Source organism: Pinus tabuliformis, chromosome 5_2 (assembly GCF_031772625.1).
Source record: "Pinus tabuliformis cultivar Carrire ecotype Pingquan chromosome 5_2, CPIR1, whole genome shotgun sequence".
Taxonomy (NCBI): Eukaryota; Viridiplantae; Streptophyta; class Pinopsida; order Pinales; family Pinaceae; genus Pinus; species Pinus tabuliformis.
Window position 1 is genome coordinate 789,558,961 of NC_142306.1, and position 22,783 is coordinate 789,581,743.

Sequence of the window (22,783 nt, forward strand, 5' to 3'; positions counted from 1 at the left end):
GAATCTTCCAGAAACTTCTCCTGTGACACTTGCCTCTCTGAATTCGACCAGGGATGAGTAAGAGATCATCAATCTCCAAGTGGAAGCAAGAACTATCAGAGGGAAGACACTAATCAAATCACAAGCTGACTCATCTCCCTTGCAGACATCTATATATGGATCCCTCATCCCAGAGATCCAAGGGCTGGAATTTTGCATCTTGTAAGGAATTGTTGTTGGTTTCTTGAGGCAACATCATAGTGTTGGGTGATCTAAGCTTTGCATGAGGTGAAGGAGGGCTTACTTGCTGAGAGGATGATGCTGGGTCAGAATAACTGGTTGTAACTCTCTTGGCTCTTTCTTGATTATCAATAAAGCTATTCAAGTTTTCCTCCATACTCTTGTGTAATTTATGTTTCATGCATTTGTATGGTCAATTTACATCTGATCCTAGATTGTTTATGATAATAGATCCATGTTCTCGTATAGTGTTATGCTGCTTTGATTCTGCAGGTACCCTGTGAAGCAAGTAGCAAAGGACTATCAGAAGAGAGAGGAATCGAACAAGGAACCAAGCGCAAGACAGAGGTTGGTCTCCTTTATTCTTCTCTCATCTATCCTTCATAAAGGAAAACGAAAGTAGTTTTACTTTGTTTGTTTCTAAGGTAGCTACCAGCCTTAGTGGGATTAGCAGTTCTGCATAGACACTTTTCCCTGTAACAATAGACTTAGTAAATCAGTGTCCCAAGTGTTCCAATTGTTTCCAAAGATTATATCATCAACATAAACCACAACAATCAGTAAGTGATCATCTTCAGATTTTATATAACCATATTTTTTTTTGTATTTCCTCTCTTGAAACCTTGTTGCTGAAGGTATTTGTCCAACCTAGCATACCAAGCTTTAGGGGCGTATTTGAACCCATATTAAAAATCCTATTTTCATTTTGCAGACATAATCTTCATTCTCTAATTTTACAACTTCCTAATTTGAGAATCTGGAGGTTGAACTTTCTCCTTCATCCAAATTCTCATCTTCTCTGGATGGCTCTAATCATGGAAGTATTTCATCCAATACAATATCAATGTAGTATTAAACCCTTTTTTTCATCTTATTGAAGCACTTCTAACATTTACTCTTGACATAGTACCTAAGAAATATACCCTCATCAGCTCGAGAATCAAAATTTCCAAGATTTTTATCATTTATTTTTTATGTAGAATTTTCTCTCGAATACTTTGAAATGTTTTACTAATGTTGGTCTCCCTTTTACTAACTCAATGCGATTCTTATCACTTTTAGGCCTAATCTATGTCTTATTTTCCAAATAGATAGTTGTGTGTGCAACTTCTCTCCAACGGGTGTGTTGAACCTCTATTTCATCCAACATGCCTCTAGCCATCTCCTAAATTATTTAGCTATTTCTCTCTACTACTCCATTTTGTTGTAGATTTATGGCCACTAAGTATTGTCTCCTTATGCCATGTTCTTCACAATACTCTTCAAACTCTCTTGATGCAAATTCTAAACCTCTATCTAATCTTAAGCATTTAATATTTAGATATTTCGCAGTTTCAACCTGCGCTTTAAATATCTTGAAATTGTTCAGAGATTTTGAATTTTGTTTGAACAACATTATCCAAGTGTTCCTCATAAAATCATCAATAAATAAATAAAGTACCTTTCTCCTCTTGGGATTTTTGTCCTTGTTGGGCCACAAATATCAATGAGAATCATATCCATAGGTTTATAGGCTGACAACTCCTTTGTCTTGAAATGAGTCCTTATCTTCTTTCCAAATTGATAAGACTTGAATATTGAGTTATCAAGCTTTAACAATCTTGGAAATCCTCTCATTACTTCTATATTGCTGGTTTTTATCAAGCGGTCAAAATTTATATGACCTAGTCTTTTATGCCACAACCAATTTTGATTTGTCTTACTCAGGCAGTAGCTCACTTTGGAGTCATATACATTAGTGTGATTCTTGACTACCTTTCCCACTAGCTTTCCATTTTCTTATTTTCGAGTCCCATAGTATTTGGATAAAAAAGTCACATTGTAGACATTATCACACATTTGACTCACACAAAGCAAATTTTGCTTGATACCTTCTACATACAACATAGTTTGAGACTTGATCATTTCATCAAGAAAAAATATTCCCTTTCCCTTAATTCCTGCTCGAGAATTTTTCCAAAGGTGACATTATTCCCTTTGTCATTTTCTTTCAACTACATGAATTTATTCTTATCCCTAGTCATGTGCTTATAAAAACCATTATCTACATACCATTTATTTTCTTGATCATGTGAAAACAATTTTATGGAAAGTTGGCTACCATGTGTATTATGCTTTATAATGGTACTCAAACCTGCTTTTTGCACTCACTTTCCTTGTGCCCAAAATTATTGCACTTGAATCATTCATCTTCATTCATTAGATGAGAAACGAGATTTTTATTCCTAGGGAAAGAGTTTTGACTAGAATTCTGATAATTTATATATCTAAAATTTTTATCTCTTTCAACTTTGACACTTCATAAATTAATGGATTTATTTACAAAGATATGACAATTATAGCAATGGCCATAAAAAAAATTGGGCACCTGATATTTGAGAATTGATGACGCTGAGTCGATTGTAGGTACCTTTGTCATCTTGTTGATTTGTTTACATCTCTATGTTGTGAGTTATTTGAGAAACTAGTATTCTTGTTCCAGTGTGGCATGCTCCTCTAGCTTGATTTTTTTTTTTTTATCTTCATTGGTTCTTCCTTGAAGCAACTTTACATAGCTATGGGAGTCTACAAATCCTATGGACTTGAAACTTTTCTTTCTCGAAGAAGGATTTTCTTATTCAGAGTAACCAAAAACATGTTTTGTTCTTTGGAGGCCTTTGACTACTCAAAATATGATTTAAATTCTTTGTCCCTTCAACAAATTTTATTTCCATATCCTTCTTTTTCTTTTACCTCTCAATATTTGTTCCCAGCGAGACAATTTATGTTTCTAGACTGTGACAATTCTCTTCCCATTCAAGAATCAAGTCATTTAAAACCTCTTCCTTCTATTTTTCTTCCTCTAACTTGACTTTCACGGAAAAAATATCTTCTTTACATGTTTCTAACATAATCTCCTTCTTTTTCTTTATCAGTACTTGCTTCAAGATTCTATTCACATCCTCTAGCTTTTCACATGTCTTTTGCTTATCTTCTAATTGAAGTACTAATTTATATTTTCTTTTAATCGCTCCTTCAAGTTTCTCTCTTTAATAAACAAAACCCTCATTATTGGAGCTGTACATACCTTCTTAAGCATGTAACAACTATCCTTTTAGTTGCTTATTCATCTTTCTGGCCTTCTTCAATTCATCAATAGCACTGATGAGCTACTCTTCAAGATCCATTATTCCTTCTTCTTCGTTTGTTTCCTTAGATTCCAAGACATTCTTGGTTTTTGAGTCATCTTCACGTGCCATAAGTAAACATTCATTGGACTCACCTTTTGAAGAATCCTTGCTATTAGATTTCGATGTAGAGCTATCCTCTTTGGAGTAGAACCCCTTCTTCTTAAAGGGCTTATTCTTCTTATTTTTGTGAGCTTTTTCTTTAGGCCTTTGATATTTTTCCTTTTTTGAATTTTCTTTATAACGACACTTGGAAGCGAAATGTCCAATTATTCCACATTCAAAGCATTTGAAGGGCCACTTGTTATCAGGAAATCTAGTGTCTATGCAAAGCTGCTAGTCCCACTAAGACGGGTAGCTATCTTAGAAACAAATAGATTAAAGTTATTTCGTTTTCCTTTGTGAGAAGTAGATAGGAGAGGATCAAAGAATACCAACCTCGATCTTTCGCTCAGTTCTTTGTTTGTTCCTTCTCCTCACCGACAGGTCTTTGCCGCTTCTCCCTTGACCACTCCACTTCAAAGAGTACCTGTAAAGTCAAAGCAGCATAATACCTTCAAAGTGCAGAGATCTACAATCATAAACAATATAGGACCAGATATATATTGACCACACAAATGCATATACTATCAAAAATACAAGAATGTGGAGGAAAACTTGAATAGCTTTATTGATGTAAAGATTAGAAGAGAGGATTAAAACCCATTGATCTGACCCAACGTCATCCTGCCAGCATGAAAGCCCTTCTTCACCTCATGAAAAGCTTATATCACCCAACACTATGATATTCCGCCAGGAAACCAACAACACTTCCTTACAAGATACAAAATTCCAGCCTCTAGATCTCTAGGATGAGGGATCCATATATAGATGATTGAAGGGAGGTGAGTCAGCTTCTGGGATTTTGATTAGTGTCTTCTCTCTGATAGTTCTTGATTCCACTTGGATATTGATGATCTCTTACTCATCCCTAGGCGAATTCAGAGAGGCAAGTGTCACAGGAGAAGTTTCTGGAAGATTCCATGATCATCCACCTCGCAAAATGTCTCTGCCATTTGTCCATTCTCGCCCATCGCACCCTACAGAAGGGCTTTCCAGTATGCATCGCACCTTTTACACTGGGCAGGTGAGATGCATCGCACCCTTAGCACTGAGCAACCTGTATGGTCCAGTTTTGACCAGTTCTAAGCAGTTTTCTGTGGAGAACTTCTGGGAGATGATGTAATCAGCTGACCTTGTTCCTTTAGGGAATGAAAAAACACTTTTAGGGACTCAGAAGCCCTTGGTTTATGGACATATATGATTGGGGTTGCAGTGCCCAAAAATTTCTATAACAGTTGCCCCCTAAAGCATGAGGTCGTTAATCTTTTGATGTCGGGTGAAATGCTTTATCATGAGGATCCGAGGTTTTTCGAACTAGAAGGCGACCTATAATAAGATACAATACAATACATTATCTTCATAATATTTTCATGATCTAGCTGAGGCGGGCATTCCCATGCTCAGCTTTATAAATTCATTTTCATGTACATAGGACAAACAACCATCTGTGTGGCAGACTGATGATTCTGATAGAGCCATCATCCTTTGATTCAGATGATCATCTATGTAGCAATGATGTACATTTGATGTCTTTATTTTCCTGAATATATCGCAGCCCGGATGGATGAAACTAGATCCAGGGTCTTCAAACTCATCCAATCTTCACCCGAAGTACAAGTCGATCCATGTGAAAAATGTTCTGGAGTCGAACATGGAAAGACATTGCCTGATTACCAGCCAATGATGTAAGCTGTTAACAGGCATGAGAGGAATCACCGATAATGTTGATGACCCTCAAAGTACGACAGTACAATTCGCGTGGTGTGAAAATGGGACTTGGCGTCAAACACCATGCAAAATCTCTTGGTCGAATGCCATTGATGTAAACTTGTTGCCGAAAGTGAGAAACTTGCCATTGAGGCATGCAAGCTTCAAAGTACTGAAAGGGTTGTTCCTAGGTCAACTTCTTGGATAATGAGCTGATGTTGACAAGAAGTGACTCGTCGTAGGAGGGCCTTAATGAATCCCACATCTACGACACGAAACAGAGAAAATGACTTTTGGAGGTGAAAACAATCTGATGATACAGGGTTCAGGGTGGCGGTGATGAAAGAATGAAGCGTAAAGGTATTGCAGCGGATGAGACACAAGATGGGCTGGTGAATTCTTTGATCGACTTCTCTTGAACATATCAGTGACACTGAAATGGATTGGTAGCATTAACCCCAAAGATGGATGGTACGGTGGACCAATGGTAATATGACCGGTGAACGGAATAACCCAACCTGACTCAATCATGGTGATGGAGCGAAAGTGTCATGTTCAAGAGTGACTCGCTACCAATAAAGTTTCTTCAAGTTTTCTTCCCAATTTTTCCCCAGTCATTGCTGACCAGTACCTCTTTATTTTTATCAAGCTTGAGGAGGATAACATATGCTTGTTCTATAATTTTCCCTTCGGGCAAACCCATCGCTATGTTTTAACGAGCCTAGCGACAGTGAAACTCATTCTTGTCTGTATGGACAAGTTTGTCGCTATTGGTTTTAATGAGTTTAACGACAAAGACAACTCGGTCCTTTTTCAATTTTAGAGAGTCTGAAAAGGGACGGAAAGGAAACTCCAGTGATCCTTTTTCGTCATGTAATCCCTTAAGTCCGAAAAAGTATAAAATAATACGAAAGGGATGAACTTTCGATAGCTTTAACGAGCCGAACAAGACAAGCGCTCGATTTTTTTGTGTAAGAATCCCTCAGGTCCAAAAAGATTAAAATCTAGAGGAGGGATAGCACTCCCAGTAGCTTTAACGAGCTGGAGAGACCAACTTCTCAGCAATATTTTCATATTTTACGAGTCAGACGAAAAGAGCTTAAAGGAGACTCACCTCTTGAGGAACGAGTGATATTTCCAGGTAGCAGCTGATTCCAGGTAAGGTTTGGAATTTTCCAATCACGACAGTGTCACAAGGATGGCTAACAGAATCACTCTTCGCAGTTGTTCCTCAAAAGGGGTAAACAATCAAATGGAGGTGAATGATCGGCTAAAACAGAGTGGAGGTGATGGTAAGAACACGACCAGGGCTCAAAAAGCTGATGATAATGCGTTCGCAATGGTTATTTACAGGAGGTTGGTTCATTTTTTAATGAGCTTAAACTCTAGGGGGAAAGTTTGCTCATTGCTTAGGTTTAATTTTTAACGAGCTTGAACTTCACATAAAAACTGCTCGTGCCAGTCATATAATAAGGATGTCTCATCGATAGGTTCAATTTTTAGGGAGCTTGCACCATTCGAAACTTTGCTCCGCTGCCTCTTGCATGCAAGCTAGGAACGACCAACTACTGTCCTAGGGGTTAGTTAACTACTAAGGTCGGGTAGGAAAATTTTTCCTTTATTTCGTCGGTGCCATTTGGCCCCTGCGAAGGCGAACGGTCGATTCGACCACTCACCCAACTTAAGCAGTTGAAGTTAGCGAAACTATGGAGTTAGCGTTACGCTGGTCACTTTTCACTTGCGCACAAAAGGTTTGCATGCCCCCAGGTATAGTGAAGTAGAGATTCCCAGGTTACCCCTCAATTTGCAGACAAAACAATTGTTCTATCGGGAAAGGCCTACCTTTTCTAGGTTACCCTTCAATTTGTAGACAAAACATTCGTTCTATCAGGAAAGGCCTACCTTCTAACAGAGGTACCTTATTCCGGTCTAATCCCATTTTCCTATATGGACGGGTGTGTCAGACTAGTCATATATCCTCCGCGGAAACCTACCCTATACCTGAAGTTTTTCTGCCGAAGCAGACCAGGGTGCATGCCCCCTGGGTTTCAGTCATGGCCACCGAATTACTCGTGTTCTTCAGGTGGATGGACTGGAGATTGATGAGACATTCCTTGCATGAAAAGACCATTTAGGGATGGTATTTGACTATTAGCTATGTGTGAGCCGGGGAACGAAAGCTGGTCTACGAGCTGGACCACTCGGCCTTCATGCGGAAAACACATTACTCGAAAGAGTGAGGAGACAATGGCTCCCATGCTATAAATATAGTCGCGCCCAAGGAGAAGATTATAATCTAAAGGTCCTTGGACTACCATTACGTTCAGATACATGGTTTTCCCTCTCAAGGTTATAGGCAAACTTGGAAGGATCCCTAACGGTCGACTGGTTCCTTTATCAAAGCCTGTTAGATTCCGCATCTCAGGCAGAAGCGATGGCGAACCAAGTGCTTTCCAAGCAGTTGAGGAAAGGATACTCACAGAAGCCCCCTCATCTATGATGGTACCGACCATGACCATTCTGTAGGTTTGAACAATGATTCGGAATGGTACACTAGCTGGTAAACGGGGTCTGCCTAGTAGATTCCAATCGAAGGAAATGACTAGGTTGCTCGGAGGTGGGACCGAATAAATGGCCTGGTATGACTCTGACGAAATTCCTTCCTGCGGTGAAGGAACGAGTAGATTGCCCCCATGTTCATCAGAGTTTGTGTTTACGAAAAGAATTTGAACGGTTTCGTTCTCATTCTCTTCGGTGATTGTATCATCTGAAGATGGACCTTCCGAAGACAAGACCGGGTCGACTGCCACCTCAACCTTTTAACTTTCGTCTGGTATGGATTCAGCGGGTTTATCTTCAATGATAGATGCTTCAATCGACCACAAAGTTGTGCTAGTCGTATTTTCAACTAGCGATGGACTCGGCAAGAGTTTCTTGTATCTAGGAGAAAGCCGCAGCGGTGAAGCGGGATGGTTATCCAAGACTCTTTTAGCTTCATCCAGGAAGGGACAACAGTGGACGGCATGATTGCCTTCGCATAGTTTGAAAGGAAATTTACATCTTCCTTTCTGTCCAGAGACTTCGTTTTCACTAGTTGATGGTGTGCTTTCAACATGATCGTCAGAGGTTGATGACACCATATTGTGCAAACGAGGAGACCAATCCCTTAAGATCCGGGGGATACAAGGACAATCTCAATGATAGTGGTCCCCTTTGCAAATGACACATGGAGATTTAGGTTTGGACAGTGCTGTGTGTGGATTTTCACTAGATGATGCATGGTTACCCCTTTTTGCCTTTGGCTCCTTATTATTCTTTTCCTTCTTCTCCTTCCCCTTCTTCTCCTTCCCCTTCTTCTCCTTCTTAGTTACTTGATTTTTTGCTTTACCAGCTTCATCAAGCGAAGAGGAAGGAGGAGAGGGAGAAATGGACGAAGTAGAAGGTTGGGGGGTAACTCTAGTATCATCTAGTTGCTGACTTGATTGTTCAGGAATCACGGTATTCTGAACGATGGAGGTCGAGAAGAGCCATATTGGCAAGCTAATCGTCAATCCTAGAAGTGACAATGTGGCCATATGAGGTGCACCAACATCTCCCCAAGAGGAGAAAGGACCAGGATTTCCTCCAAGGGGAAATCCTTGGTGTAGTGTTCTAGCTAGGGTACTAGACTAGACTATATTTATTATCGACCAGGATGCGTAAGCTTAGAGTCATGCGTCTAAAGTATATAGACATAAAGGATTGTTGGCTAAGTGGTTATGATGTAGGTCACAGGGCTTCTTTACGGAAGACTGGGGTATGTCACCTATCATCCAAACACCCAGGTCACTCTGCTAATATACCTGATTTAAATACTATCATTAAATGCATTTACCAAATTACACACTGAAACTAAACACTGTGTATCACTGCAACAACGATCTCAATCTCCTTACAAAGACATTACACATAAACCCTTGTTCAATAAACACCCAGCATTCACTAATATTTATACAATATCAAAATATACAGAGATCATAAATGGATTTTGAAATGAAAACAAAGTTCATGACAGTGCTTTTAAAAGACAACACAGGGATCGAATCCCTTACAGGACGCACTTCAAGATCTCAGTGATGACTGTTCAGCATTACCATAAACGCAAACCATATACATTCGATGGAAATCAAGAGCTATTGAAATCGAAACCCAATTAATTGTAACTGTTGTGCAAACCATATAATACCTATTGAAATCGAAATCCAATCAATCATAACTACTATGCAAACCATATGATAACCTAAGTGCAAATAAAATGAAAAGAACAGTATACCGGTTGAACGCAGGGTCCGTCCGCGTTCCAGAGGTACACTGGACTATATTCGACCGGCTATCAAATCAATGCACGAGACACAAGTCGTAACTGTAACTGGATTCTTAGTATTAAGTTCAAAAACTCTGTTTTTAGAATGATACAACGATTAACCATTACATCCATTACTCGGACTGTATTTACATATGTCTAACACAACCATGTCATTTCAATAATGAATGTACATTTGGAATTTGGCTGTTGCCGCTTTTACTACATCGAGCTTTTCAAAATGTTTCTATCCTAACTGATTTCAAAAAGAACAAAAACTAAATCAAATTAGAATGAGCTGCTGTTTCTGCCTTTGTCGCCAGTGTGCCATGCTTTGACCTGAGTTGACCGCGCATGTAGGAGGGTTGATTCGGCTGTAGGATAGGTGTTTGTCCATGCTTGGACATTCTACTTTTCATCCATGCCTTTCGTTCTAGCCCTGCTGTTGTGCCACATGCCAAACAATGAGCTAATTACAGGATGTTGGAACTTCCTGTAACCATTTCACCAAAAACTTCTAATTCTTCAACATAAAATTCCTAAATCAATTTCAATGCATTTTAATAACTATAACACTATTAACTAACCAATTTCCAAGGATTCTAAGGGATATATGATGAAAAGGAATGGGTAAATGATATGTTTTAGGAGGAAAAAGGGGTCTTGGGATGATACCAACACTTGGTTGGTGGACTCCATTTTCTCAACCTAAGACCAATGGGGGAACAGTGACATTATTCCAATTAAAATAAATTTTAGACGCTTTGACACAACCTGCTTTTTCAATTTTTAGGAGTTGAGAAAAAACAAAAGATGACTCTAGTCGCCTTTGATTTTTAATGAGCCTGAAGTGACAAGTGCTCAGATGGACCTTTTCTTTTAAGGAGTCTGAAAAGGAACGAAAGAGACTACTCTGGAAATTTAGACAGAGGGATTACCAAACCAATCACAAAACTGTAGAATACTTTTTACGGTACGGTAGTCAATCTTCCCGAATGTTGTGTTCAGTGCATTGCGATCGATGGGGCGACAGACACGGCTTCCTATGGATAAAGGATATAGCCTATTGTGGTCTCCCAGTATGTACTCAACGGTACGTGGGAGCACAAGTCCATACTGGCACTTGTCATCTCAAAGAGGAGGAATCACCCAACCAACAATGAAAGTGATAGTTACCAGGCTTTACGACGCTGGAATACGTCTCTAGCCTAGACTTTTAAATGTTGTGCGTTAGGTTCCAAAGCGTTTTTACGTTCATTGAATTTATTTTACAGTTGATCTTTCTTAAGAATTTTTCCTTTCAGGTTCACCGCATGATGTAGATATATAATTCCTAAAATGAAATCTAAGATGATAAACAATCATTTAATCTTCTTTTTGCAATGAAAATCATAGCTACTAAAGAAAAGAGATGATATTCTTTCAACATAGAGCAGAGAGCACACACTAGATGCACTGTCCTAAATCAAACCAACAAGCAGTCTAAATTCAAATGCACATGCATGTATTTGTTTTCCGCTTTCTTAATGTGTGAATGACATGAAGAATGTTGAGTACAAATCTGAATTATCTTTTCAAAGCGATAGTACTAACAAATTTCTCTTCAAAAACGAAAGGAAGATAATGACGACACTTTGCGACTTTGAATTGAAAACTGCTTTCGACACTTGAAAAACTACTAATTCAAATCAAATATAAGGGTAATTGTATAATTGACTATCAAGAATGATAGGATTCTTTTCTTTGACTGAAAACGACACTTGCGACACTTCCAAATCAAAAGGTGACAATTTGATTACGCTACTTTTTGTAAAAGAGAACTGTAAATGGCGCACAATACATAAAAACATTCACAATTATTTGTACTATGGAGGCGGAATCATGTAAAGGAAGGGAGTTTCCACAGTGGTATATTGATCACAGACAGCAAAACTCCTGAATAAAGCTGAAGAGAGTGAGCAAAGAAACCAAAATCTGGAAGCAGAAGAGGTCTTATCTGATCAGCGCACCTGCAACACAGGGAAAGTGCGATGCAACGCACCTACTGCACAATGGAGGTGCGATGCATCCAGATTCCCAAAAGGAGAAAGTGTGATGGTCCAGGGACGAGACTTCAACTTGGTTCTTGGTCACATTTTGCAACTTAGTTCAGGGATTTAGGCCGAGCTAATGATAGTCAGTAAATAGAAATCACAGGGGCTGATCTAATGAGGTTACTAGAGCCACCACTAGGGCAATTAGGATGTTTGCAAATTGATTGTTCAATTTATTAACAAAACCCGGAGATAGACTGAAGCAGTATTGATCTACTTTGCACTTGCATAACAAATTCAGTTCGAAGGCTAGTTGGCTTAACTTCAGGCTCCGTCTGTAAGTTTATAAAGCAAACAAGTATAAACAAGCAAACAAGCTATTCGCTCCCCAGTGGAGTCCCCATTTTGTTATCAGTAAATCTAGTGTCTATGCAGAGCTGCTAGTCCCACTAAGACGGGTAGCTATCTTAGAAACAAACAGATTAAAGTTACTTTCGTTTTCCTTTATGAGAAGTAGATAGGAGAGGATCAAAGAATCCCAACCTTGATCTTTCGCTCGATTCTTTGTTTGTTCCTTCTCCTCACCGATAGGTCTTTGCCACTTCTCCCTTGACCACTCCACTTCAAAGAGTACCTGTAAAGTCAAAGCAGTATAATACCTTCAAAGTGCAGAGATCTACAATCATAAAAAATATAGGACCAGATATATATTGACCACACAAATGAATATACTATCAGACATACAAGAATGTGGAGGAAAACTTGAATAGCTTTATTGATGTAAAGGTTAGAAGAGAGGATTACAACCCATTGATCTGACCCAGCATCATCCTCCCAGCATGAAAGCCCTTCTTCACCTCATGAAAAGCTTAGATCACCCAACACTATGATATTCCGCCAGGAGACCAATAGCACTTCCTTACAAGATACAAAATTCCAGCCTCTGGATCTCTGGGATGAGGGATCCATATATAGATGATTGAAGGGAGGTGAGTCAGCTTCTGGGATTTTGATTAGTTTCTTCTCTCTGATAGTTCTTGATTCCACTTGGAGATTGATGATCTCTTACTCATCCCTGGGCAAATTTAGAGAGGCAAGTGTCACAGGAGAAGTTTCTGGAAGATTCCATGATCATCCACCTCGCAAACTGTCTCTACCATTTGTCCATTCTCGCCCATCGCACCCTACAGAAGGGCTTTCCAGTATGCATCACACCTTTTACACTGGTCAGGTGAGATGCATCGCACCCTTAGCACTGAGCAACCTATATGGTCGAGTTTTGACCAGTTCTGAGCAGTTTTCTTTGGAGAACTTCTGGGAGATGATGTAATCAACTGACCTTGTTCCTTTAGGGCATGAAATAACACTTTTAGGGACTCAGAAGCCCTTGGTTTATGGAAATATATGATTGGGGTTGCAGTGCCAAAAAATGTTTATAACACCACTTTCCTTTGTATTTCTATGAGCCACATTTTAGTTTTCTGGAAAATTGAGCCAACTCCTAATCATATTTACAACTAGAACATTCTTGGTCTTTGTGTTCCTTAGCCTTCTTCGACACCTTGAATTGTTCCTCCTTTGGTTAAATCTTCTCTTTACCTACTCTCATCTCATAGGCAATGAGACTACCAAGTAGCTAGTCCATTGTGAGATTCGAGTCTGTCATCTCCTCAATGGCTGAGATTTTGGCATTGAATCTCATAGGTAAAGACCTCAAGACCTTTTGAACAACAATTTCCTCATTGAAATCTTCACCAAGTCCCATGATCATGTTTGTTACCTCATCAACTCTGATAAAATATTCTTATATGCTTTCTTCTTCATTTATCCTTAAGCTCTCAAGTCTCATCCTGAAGGTTTGGGTCTTGGCTTACTTGACTTTCTCATCTACTTCATGACTCTTATTAAGTTTTCCTCAAACTTCATTGGCTAACTTATAGTGCATAACCTTTACAAGTTCAAATTGACTAAGACCATACAAGATGCCATTCTTGGCCTTTGAATTATTCACATAAAACTTTTTGCCATTTACATCTATAGGAGTTGCAAGGACAACATAGTCTACTAACATAGAGCTCCAAACTTTTGTTCATAGGGACATGAGACAGGCTTCAATCCTAATTTTCCAAAAGACATAGATTGACCCATCAAAGACTGGTATTTTACTGGAGTAAACATCCTTGTTCTCTTGTCTAGACATGATTCCTTATAGATCTACCTTCCAATGGTTAGATTGTTCTTGAAGGAACTTGGCTCTAATACCAATTTTTTGAATAAGGAATTACTGAGAGGGGCAAGGGGTGAATCAATAATTAATGCTAATTTAAATTTTTAATCTCATAGGAGCACTCACCACTAATTACATGAGTAACAGAGTAAGATATTCATATGAACACATATCATTAAAATAAGAAACATACACACATGGACACAGGGATTTAACGTGAAAACCCAAATGGGAAAACCACCAATCTATATTCTATTGTAGTTTTGTGAGAACCCACTCATAGGAGGCCCCAACCCCCTTAAAAAATAGCAAGCCACAACTTGTCAAGTGGAACCAACCTCTTATAGATGTAAGCCACAACCTACTTCATCCAACTGTCCTACTTTCCATAGAAATATAGCTAACCCGATATGTCGTCACACACAACTCCTTATTTCTTCATACTCTCTGCTCTCATCCCTTAATTAGCTTATACAAACAAAAACTCTCAGCCCTCTTATTTGCACCAACTTTTCTTCACTCCCAACAATTCGTTCCCTCTTTAGCCACTCACACAACACATAATAATGCTCCCCACTTTGACTCAATGTTTCCTGAGCTTTTTGTTCAACAATAACATAGTGAACAATGCAATTTTTTCATTAACCAACACATTCAACATATAGTATGGCACACTAACCTTCAACATGAACAAGTGTATGGACTCAATTTATTCAAACATAAGGTACAAGCATGGTCTCAATTCCAGCTTTATAAGGCTCTACAAATATGATTGCAAGCCATCAATGATTTAATGACGTAGCAATTGTTGGCAAATTACTTGGCCACTATAGCAACATTAACTCAGAGAATGGGCACCTGAGTGTTTCCCATATTGGGAATTAATTCTCAGTTCACTTGCATACTCAAGGAGTTCCTCCATTGAATTATGTCTATATAGATAGCATGGCTCACCAACACTTGTTTGTAGGTCGTGTTCCTTGTTTCCTTCTGGTTACCCAATTTCTCAATTCTCCTCATTCACCATTAACGATCAGGGATGGTGATATTTAATGTAGGTGATGCTCTATTAATGCCTATGGTGCACTACTAAATGTAGGGGAGTTGTCAAATGTTGCTGACCCATTCAAGGCCTACTCTTCTAATAAGAGGTGGACTCCAAAATATGGCCAAAATGAAAAGTATAGCTCATAAAGACAAAAAAATTTCCACCCATTCATATTGTTTAAACATATGGTCATGGCGCTTAAATACTTGAAACTTTGTATCAACCTAAGTTTACAACTCTTTTTCATTGAAATTGGCCCAAAGGGCCTTGGTCACTTAATCATACAAAAACCACCACATAAATGGTCTTGGGAATCGCTTTGTGCTATTATTAGCCCCAAGGGCTTAATTGCCATATATTATCCTTTCATGCTTATGGTTAAAGAATGCACAAAAAGGCTAGTCCAAGCGCTTTTCCTTATCCTTGGCCTTCCTTTCAAAATTTCTTGTCTTGTGGGTATGCCTTGCACCTTCACCATTATTACTTGATATTTAACTGTATTTTTCATCATCTCCCAAAGTCGAATCAACCCAGAGCTACCTCGCATGCTCCCTTTTATTTCCTTCCGAGTGACATGTCCCAAAAAATTTCTAATTGGTTCTCAACTCTTCTCCATATTCCCCCTGTCCTGACGCTTAGTCAGCCTAAAAATCCCTCTCCTAGTCTCTTTTAAAACCTTCTAAGTGTTGAATATGTAGTTATGACCAACCTGCATGAAATATTTATTTTCATTGTAATGTGAAAAATGAATTGTTATTTCCTTCTAGCATGTTCTTCATTGTCAAAATAGATTTTGTAAGCCATATTTTACATGGCATTGAAAGGAGAAAATTTATATTTGTAATTTACTAATGCTCCACAATTTATGAAGGCTCCAAAAGTGTAATTCAGCCCTTCTAGATAGTCAAGTCAGCTTGCTTCATAAGCACTAATTCCGATCACCTTGATGACTATAAAAAGAGAGCCTATTCACTCTCCTTATAATACATTTACCTCTCAAGCATATTCAAATTGACTCTTTCAAGCATACAAGGCAATTCTAAGCAAGTTAAGGTCTCTAAAGGAGCAATATCGTCTCTCTATTCTCACTAAAGTCTACATCATATTGTTATCCCTATGGTACCTATCTGAGCGCCTATCTAAAGTCTGGCACATAGTTTCAAGTTCAATGAAGGACTTATTCGAACATTGTGGCACCTATCTGATTTTTGTTGCAAATGTATGAGATCATTAGTGGTTAGAGAAAGCCTATGGTATATTTATCTTAGATATAAGCTCTATAACAACAGATCTAAACTCTGTAACATGGATTCAATTCCTTGTAGGCAGATTCAAGCTTTCTAGTGACAGATATGAACTATGTGACATAAATCAAGTTCCTTGTTGGCAGATCCAAGCTTTGCGGTGACAGATCTAAACTATGTGACATAGATCAAGTTCCTTGTTGGCATATCCAAGCTTTGCGGTGAAAAATATAAACTATGTGGCATAGATCGAGTTCCTTGTTGATAGATCCAAGCTTTTTGGTGACAGATCTAAACTATGTGACATAAATCAAGTTTCTTGTTGGCATATTCAAGTTTTGTGTTGACAAATCTAAACTTTGTGACATAGATCAAAGTTACTTGGTGGAACATTTGAACTTTGTAACATAGATCTAAGCATTATGATAGATTCAATTTTTGTCGTGGCATATCTAAGTTCTATGGTGGTAGATCTTCTCCCTGTGGTGACATATCTGATCTCTGTGTTGACATATTCGATCTGTGTGGGGGAAGATCTGATCTTTGTGGTGAATTTTGTTAGATTTCTAACATTAAAACTTTGCAATTGTGGTAATCTTCTTGAATCAGTATAGCCCTTGTCGTGATGTATTTTCAAGTATATCTCTAAGAAAGTAATTGGTTGTGTTTCCCCTTATGGGTTTTTTCCCTAGTCCTGGACCTAATATTTGTTGTCTCTTATTGTGCATCATGATTTTTGCATTCTCCTTACTATCATTGTTTAATTTTTGAAGTATAATCATTTGTTGGTGGAAGATAAAATTTATAAAAGTATTGCTAACCTCATAAATAATTATTTGAAGTTTAGAAAATAAGAAAATTATTGGTTGTAATGCATTGTACTTGAATTTCTAACATGGTATTAGAGCAAGAATAAAGGAATAATTTTTTTATCACTCATTACAAGAAACCTTTAAAAGAAGCTCTTGAAGGAATAATCTCTTATTCATCATCATCTCTTACCAATGACTAAGGCTAATGAAGCAATGGATCCTTCTTGCAAAGAAGGAAACAAGCTCAATGGAGTAGAAAAATTCAAGGTCTGGAAAAAGAGGATTGGTTTGGTCTTAGAAGAGCACATTTTTTTTGCAATATTTTCAAGAAAAGGTTGCTCAACCTAAAGATGATGTTGAAAAGGCCAAGCATTGAAAGCTAGAAGTCAAGGCTCAAAGGATTATCTTTGAGTCTCTCAAGGATCACTTGATTCCTTATGTTTTTGAATATAAAACTACCAAGTAAGTATACAAAAAACTAGTAATCTTATATTCATCTAATACTATTGGTCAAATGATCTCCCTTAGGAATTAGCTTCATGATCTAAGGGGCAGCACAGGGAGAATCAATGGCTTCCTTCTTTGTGAATATATCTAATATAAGGAATGAGCTTCAAGGCATGGGAGAAATGATTTCTTAATCTCAACTAGTGACTATTGCAATCAATGGCCTACCCAAACATGTACTACTAGTCAAATGATCTCCCTTAGGAATCAACTTCATGATCTAAGGCTAGCGCAGAGAGAATAAATGGCTTCATTATATATGATGATATCTCATATAAGGGATGAGCTTCAAGGCATGGAAGAGATTATTTCTGAATCTGAACTAGTGACTACTGCAATCAATGGTCTACCCAAAAAATGTGATTCTTTTGCTGGTGGAATCTATTATGTAAAGGAGAGGCCCAGATTTGATGATTTGTGGGTTGCTTTCATAGAATAAGAAGTTAGACTCAAATCCAAGGGAGACATTCAAGAATCTAATTTGCAAGCTTTCGCTGCATGATCTAAGAAGTTCAATGGGAAGAAGAAATTTGGTTTTCAAGGGAAGAACTCAAACAAGAGGCCATCTCCTCAAGGGAACAAAGATATGTCCAAGGTTCAATGCTATGGTTGTCATCAATATGGTCACTACAAAAACAATTGTCCTAATAGATCAAATGGAAAGAAAAGGAAGGGAGAGCATCAGGCTTCAACAACTGAAGAAGTGGATCCCTCCAAGAAAGTCAAGAATGAAGAAGATTAAGATTTCTACTATTGAACACATGTCTTGAGTCATGAGGTTGAAGATACCAGGTTTAGCTTGTTTGATTTGACTTTTTTATTATCTCTTAGGATAAAATTGATAGAGTAGCTTTTATTGCTGGTAAAATCATTGGTATTCATACTTTATATATTCAAGCTCTTATTCACCAAGACATTAATCTTTGTGGTCTTTGGCATAGTCATATTGTTAATGTATTCTAGAATATATCATGAAAATATATGCAATGACTATGACCTAGGAAATATTTTTGATAAATCTTAGACCTGATTCTTTCTGATGTATGGAAAAGATCTTGGTGATACATCAACTTATTCCTGATTGATTTTTTTGACATTTGAATTCGTGATTTAAGTACTTTGAATAATAAAGTTGTATTATTGATTTTACTGGATAATGAATTTCTTTTTGAAAAGGTCTAGGATTTAAATACTTCATCTCTTCGAAAAGTCCCTAGGGTTTTGGCTAATCAAGATTGAATACCTAGGTTGAATATCTAGGGTTTGTAATTTTAGGGACTATAAACCCTAAATGAGTCAAAACATGAACAATATAGGGTTTATGGACAAAACCATAAGACTATTGAAGATGTATGGCACTGATAGGGTTGGTATGAATTTAGGGTTTGGATATGAAACTGCAACTAATAAATCCTAAGGATTAGGGTAAGAGCTTGTGGAATAAGCCCTAGGATAGATTGCTCTTTTGAGAATCCTAGATATATAATGTTAATACAAGAATGAGCTAACATGTTGTGTAATTTCATTACTTTTATATTCAGTCTCTTGTTTTGGTAATTGCATTTGTTCTTCCTTGGCCTCCTAATCTAAATTGTAGGAACATCTTAAGATCTTCCATATTAGAAGAACAAGACAACAAGAAGATTGGTGAACAATGAGCATTAACATCGGAGGGAGTAGGAAAAACCATTACATCTTCTAATTCTTGATGATGATTCATTTCTATGAGCCTTGTTGATATTTGAGATTATGGATTGTATGCCCATGGATATCTGCATGAAAAAACTTTGTTGTTGGATTGGTGAGACCTATTGACTAGTTCATTTGATGCATACTTTTCGAAGCTTGGAAAAACTAATTTCAACCTCCATATCAAGGTTGTGATGGATTAACCTATGAATCTTCTTCCTTATGTGGATGACCTACTCCCCAATAAAAAGGGAGTTGGCTATTAAATTGGATATGAAAAATCTCAGGTTAATAGATTATTACATGGAATTGGAAATCTGGGGCAAGGGAAGGGTGATATCAAGATTAGGAATTCTCTTTTGATCCATCATGTTGCACGAATTCTTTGATTAATTTGGAAGTAATAATGATGTAAAAGGCACAAACAATGGTTAGTTTGTTTTGGGCTCTCCTATAATAAGAAGAAAATAATCTTCTATGGCACCAAGTTCTATTGAGGCAACATGTATGGTAGCATGTGTAGTGACTCATGAAGCAATTTGGCTTCAGAAAGTGCTTGTTGATTTGTTCGGTCTGATTCTGAATACCACAGTGATATTCTATGAAGTTGTTTAAGAATTCAATGTATCATGGAAAGCGAGAGCATGATGTCACCTAGTATCACTACATCCATGGCATGATGTAGATAGGAGCGATGAAGCTCCAATATATATCCATTGATGTGCATACAACTTATATTCTGGAAAAAACTCTCCTTAGAGGAAGTTTGTATATTTTAGAGATGAGTTATGACTTGTGGAGATTGCCTCTCTAGATAAGAGGGAATAGTGACCCTCTTAGATCATGTTGTTCTTCCTGTGTCACACTAACCTGGATAGGGTTGTAGTCCATGTGTCAATCTACCCTGTATAGGAAGAATGGTTTGATATATTGATCAACATCATGGACATTCATTTTCCCTGTGTCTCGTACTATGAACTTTGTAGGTTTATTACCATGTGTCTTGTACATTGACCTGTATAGGGAGAATGGTCCTGTGAACATATTTTTGTGTCTTGTACTTTGAGTTGTATAGGGCTTAACATCCCTGCATCAAGTACACTGAACTCGATAGAAAGATGGGCATCTTCCTCAGTTGTGTATTTGACCTGTATAGGGCTTAACATCCATGTTTCAATACATTAACCTGGAGATTTTCCTGTAGCTGGAACTATGACCAATAACATAAAGGAAAATAACCATTCTCCTAAGTATTTTTCTCTGACCTAGATAGGGTTGTAGTCCTTGAGTCAATTATAGTGACCTAGATAGGAGAATGGGATTAAAGGCTACCGGTTTGGATAGGAGCCTCCCAACATCTGCCTCTAAATATCTTATTATTACCATGCATGGATAAGGCATTATTCTAGTTTTGCAATACTAATTGATTATATTATATGGTACCTGGCTATGAACTTATGAGACACTAATTGATTGTGGTCTCTTGGGGAGAGTATGCATGAAGAATAACATGGTGATTTGGTATTGGGTAGTGATGTTGGTAATCCTTTGATGATGTTGATCTAATCTTGACCCTTTCGTAGAGAACCTTTCAAATTAAATTACATCCTGACTATGACTATGAATACTTCCCTATTTAGGAGAGAGTGTTGAGAATGTAACTTGGGTCATTTTTCATGAAATGTTTATTTTCATTATAACTTGAAAAATAAATTATAAATTGCCTTTTAGCATGTTCTACATGGTCAAAATAAATTTTGTAAACAATATTTTACATGAAATTATAAGGAGAAAAATTATATTTGTAATTTACGAAGGCTCCATAAGTTCAAGTCGACCCTCCCAGAAATCAAGTTTTTATGATTTTTCATTATCTAAAATATATTTTTAAATATAAATGAGTTTTTAGAAAAATATTAATTCACGGAAATTATATAAGCCACAACACTTAATGATTTTAACAAATTCTTACTCAATTTCAAAATTAATTAAAAATTGAAAACCAAAATCCATTAAAGGGAGTTAAAATACGGCAAAAAGAAATAAAAACAGAAACGTTCATTAAAAACTTCATATATCGTTCTTCGCATCACATTCATTCGCCGATTACAACATAAATTTATATTTAGTCACAGAATATGATATAATTTATATGAATGGCATGCTGTGTCTTTCCCCACAGTATCCACAACACAACTGTCTTCTGCCCGAGGAAGCGGGCACAAACTTCTTCAATTCCCATTATTTCCGGCGTCGCATTCGGCAGGATGATCGGATGGGAAGACCTGAGTACCCTCTTTGTCTCTGCTCACCATCCTCGAAGGCGAACGAAGGCGAGTAACTGGAGATCTCGAAGACCACAGCGAACCATTTGGAGAACCGCGCTGATTGCCTTCGCCTGGAGACGGGAATCCGTGGGGCCTCTTGGGTATTTCAATGGCAATCTCAGGCATTAACACTCTTCCACCAGAGGTTCCCTCATCCACCTCTGCTTTTATCTGCTTCTGCCGATCCCAAGAGAGTATATTTATTGGCTTCTGTAGATTGTACTCTTCTCCACAGCTTACACTCTGCTCTTGCTGCAAATTCAGATTTTCTTGGAAGCCTGAAGCAATTGTTCCTGGCATTGTAACGGAAACCTGCTCTACTCTAGCGGATTCCGAAACTGGCTGTTCCGGCTGGGCGCCGGTTCTGCAAATGGGACAAGTGGAATGCGAACGAAACCACATGTCTATACACTCGACATGAAAACTATGCCTGCAATTTGGCAGAAGACGGCCTTTCTCATTTTCCTCGAATTCGCACAGACACACTGCACACTCCAGCCCATCTGTGAAATTCTGAGATTTATAAACAAACATGGGCAGAGACTCTGCTATCGCAGAATCCAACCCCACATTCTGCAGCGTTGCCGGTTCTTGTACTGTAAAATAAAACCGAGGACCGGTAGAAGCCGATCTCCGTCGAGTCGGTCTGAAAAATCTAGCAAGCGATGCCGAACTCCATCTGGAATAAAGGTGCTGCAAAATAACTAGCAAAGCCAGAAGGAGGAGACATATTATGGCCGCTATCATGATATTGTTATCAACGAAATATCTGGGCTCGTTATTTTCCTGAGGTGGATCATTACGATCACTGACCGAGCTCATTCTATATCAAATTGAAGCCACACAACGAAAATTCCCTTTCAATTCGGCTGATCTCGAACCACAAACTACTTAGATAGCCTGCCCTGCAAAGATAGCAAGCTACAACTAATCGCCCTTTATGTGCTTCAAACCTTCAATTTCTCCCCAGTTGGCAGCACCTCCAATGCTTCTATGAACTGAAAAATTCTTCCTGGCTTTCAGAAGCCAAGAAATGTCGCGTTTGTTTCGACGGATTAACGATGAGGGCGGTAATAAAAAGGGTATTCCAGAGGTCCATTTTCATCTAATCGAATTTCATGCCACGCAACTTCCAAGAAACTGCGTTTTCAATAGTCTTCAATTTTGCCAATGATTTCGGAGGTCCCTGCAATAAAATGGCCACCGGGTCGTTCGGAGTCCGGATTTGCTGTTTCCGTGTTGACTTCATTGCACAGTTAAGTCGTAGCGTTCGTCCAACGAAAATGCCGTACTTTGGACGATCTTGGTCGGAGTTGGGAAGGAAACAGCTGGGATTCTCCTTACCTGAAGGTCCAACAG

At 38.1% G+C, this 22,783-nt stretch overlaps 1 protein-coding gene across 1 annotated transcript; it reads right to left on the bottom strand.

Moving 5' to 3' along the window:
• Positions 1 to 21,277: 21,277 nt before the first annotated feature.
• On the bottom strand, positions 21,278 to 22,449 carry LOC149161666 (RING-H2 finger protein ATL2-like). Its single transcript, XM_089435546.1, has one exon. The coding sequence runs from the start codon at positions 22,244 to 22,246 to the stop codon at positions 21,329 to 21,331; it is 918 nt and encodes a 305-aa protein (XP_089291672.1). The 5' UTR covers positions 22,247 to 22,449; the 3' UTR covers positions 21,278 to 21,328.
• Positions 22,450 to 22,783: the final 334 nt, after the last annotated feature.

What these genes read in the sequence shown, in the direction of transcription:
- LOC149161666 (XM_089435546.1), bottom strand. Translation starts at nt 22,246, where the DNA reads ATGAGCTCGGTCAGTGATCGTAATGATCCACCTCAGGAAAATAACGAG.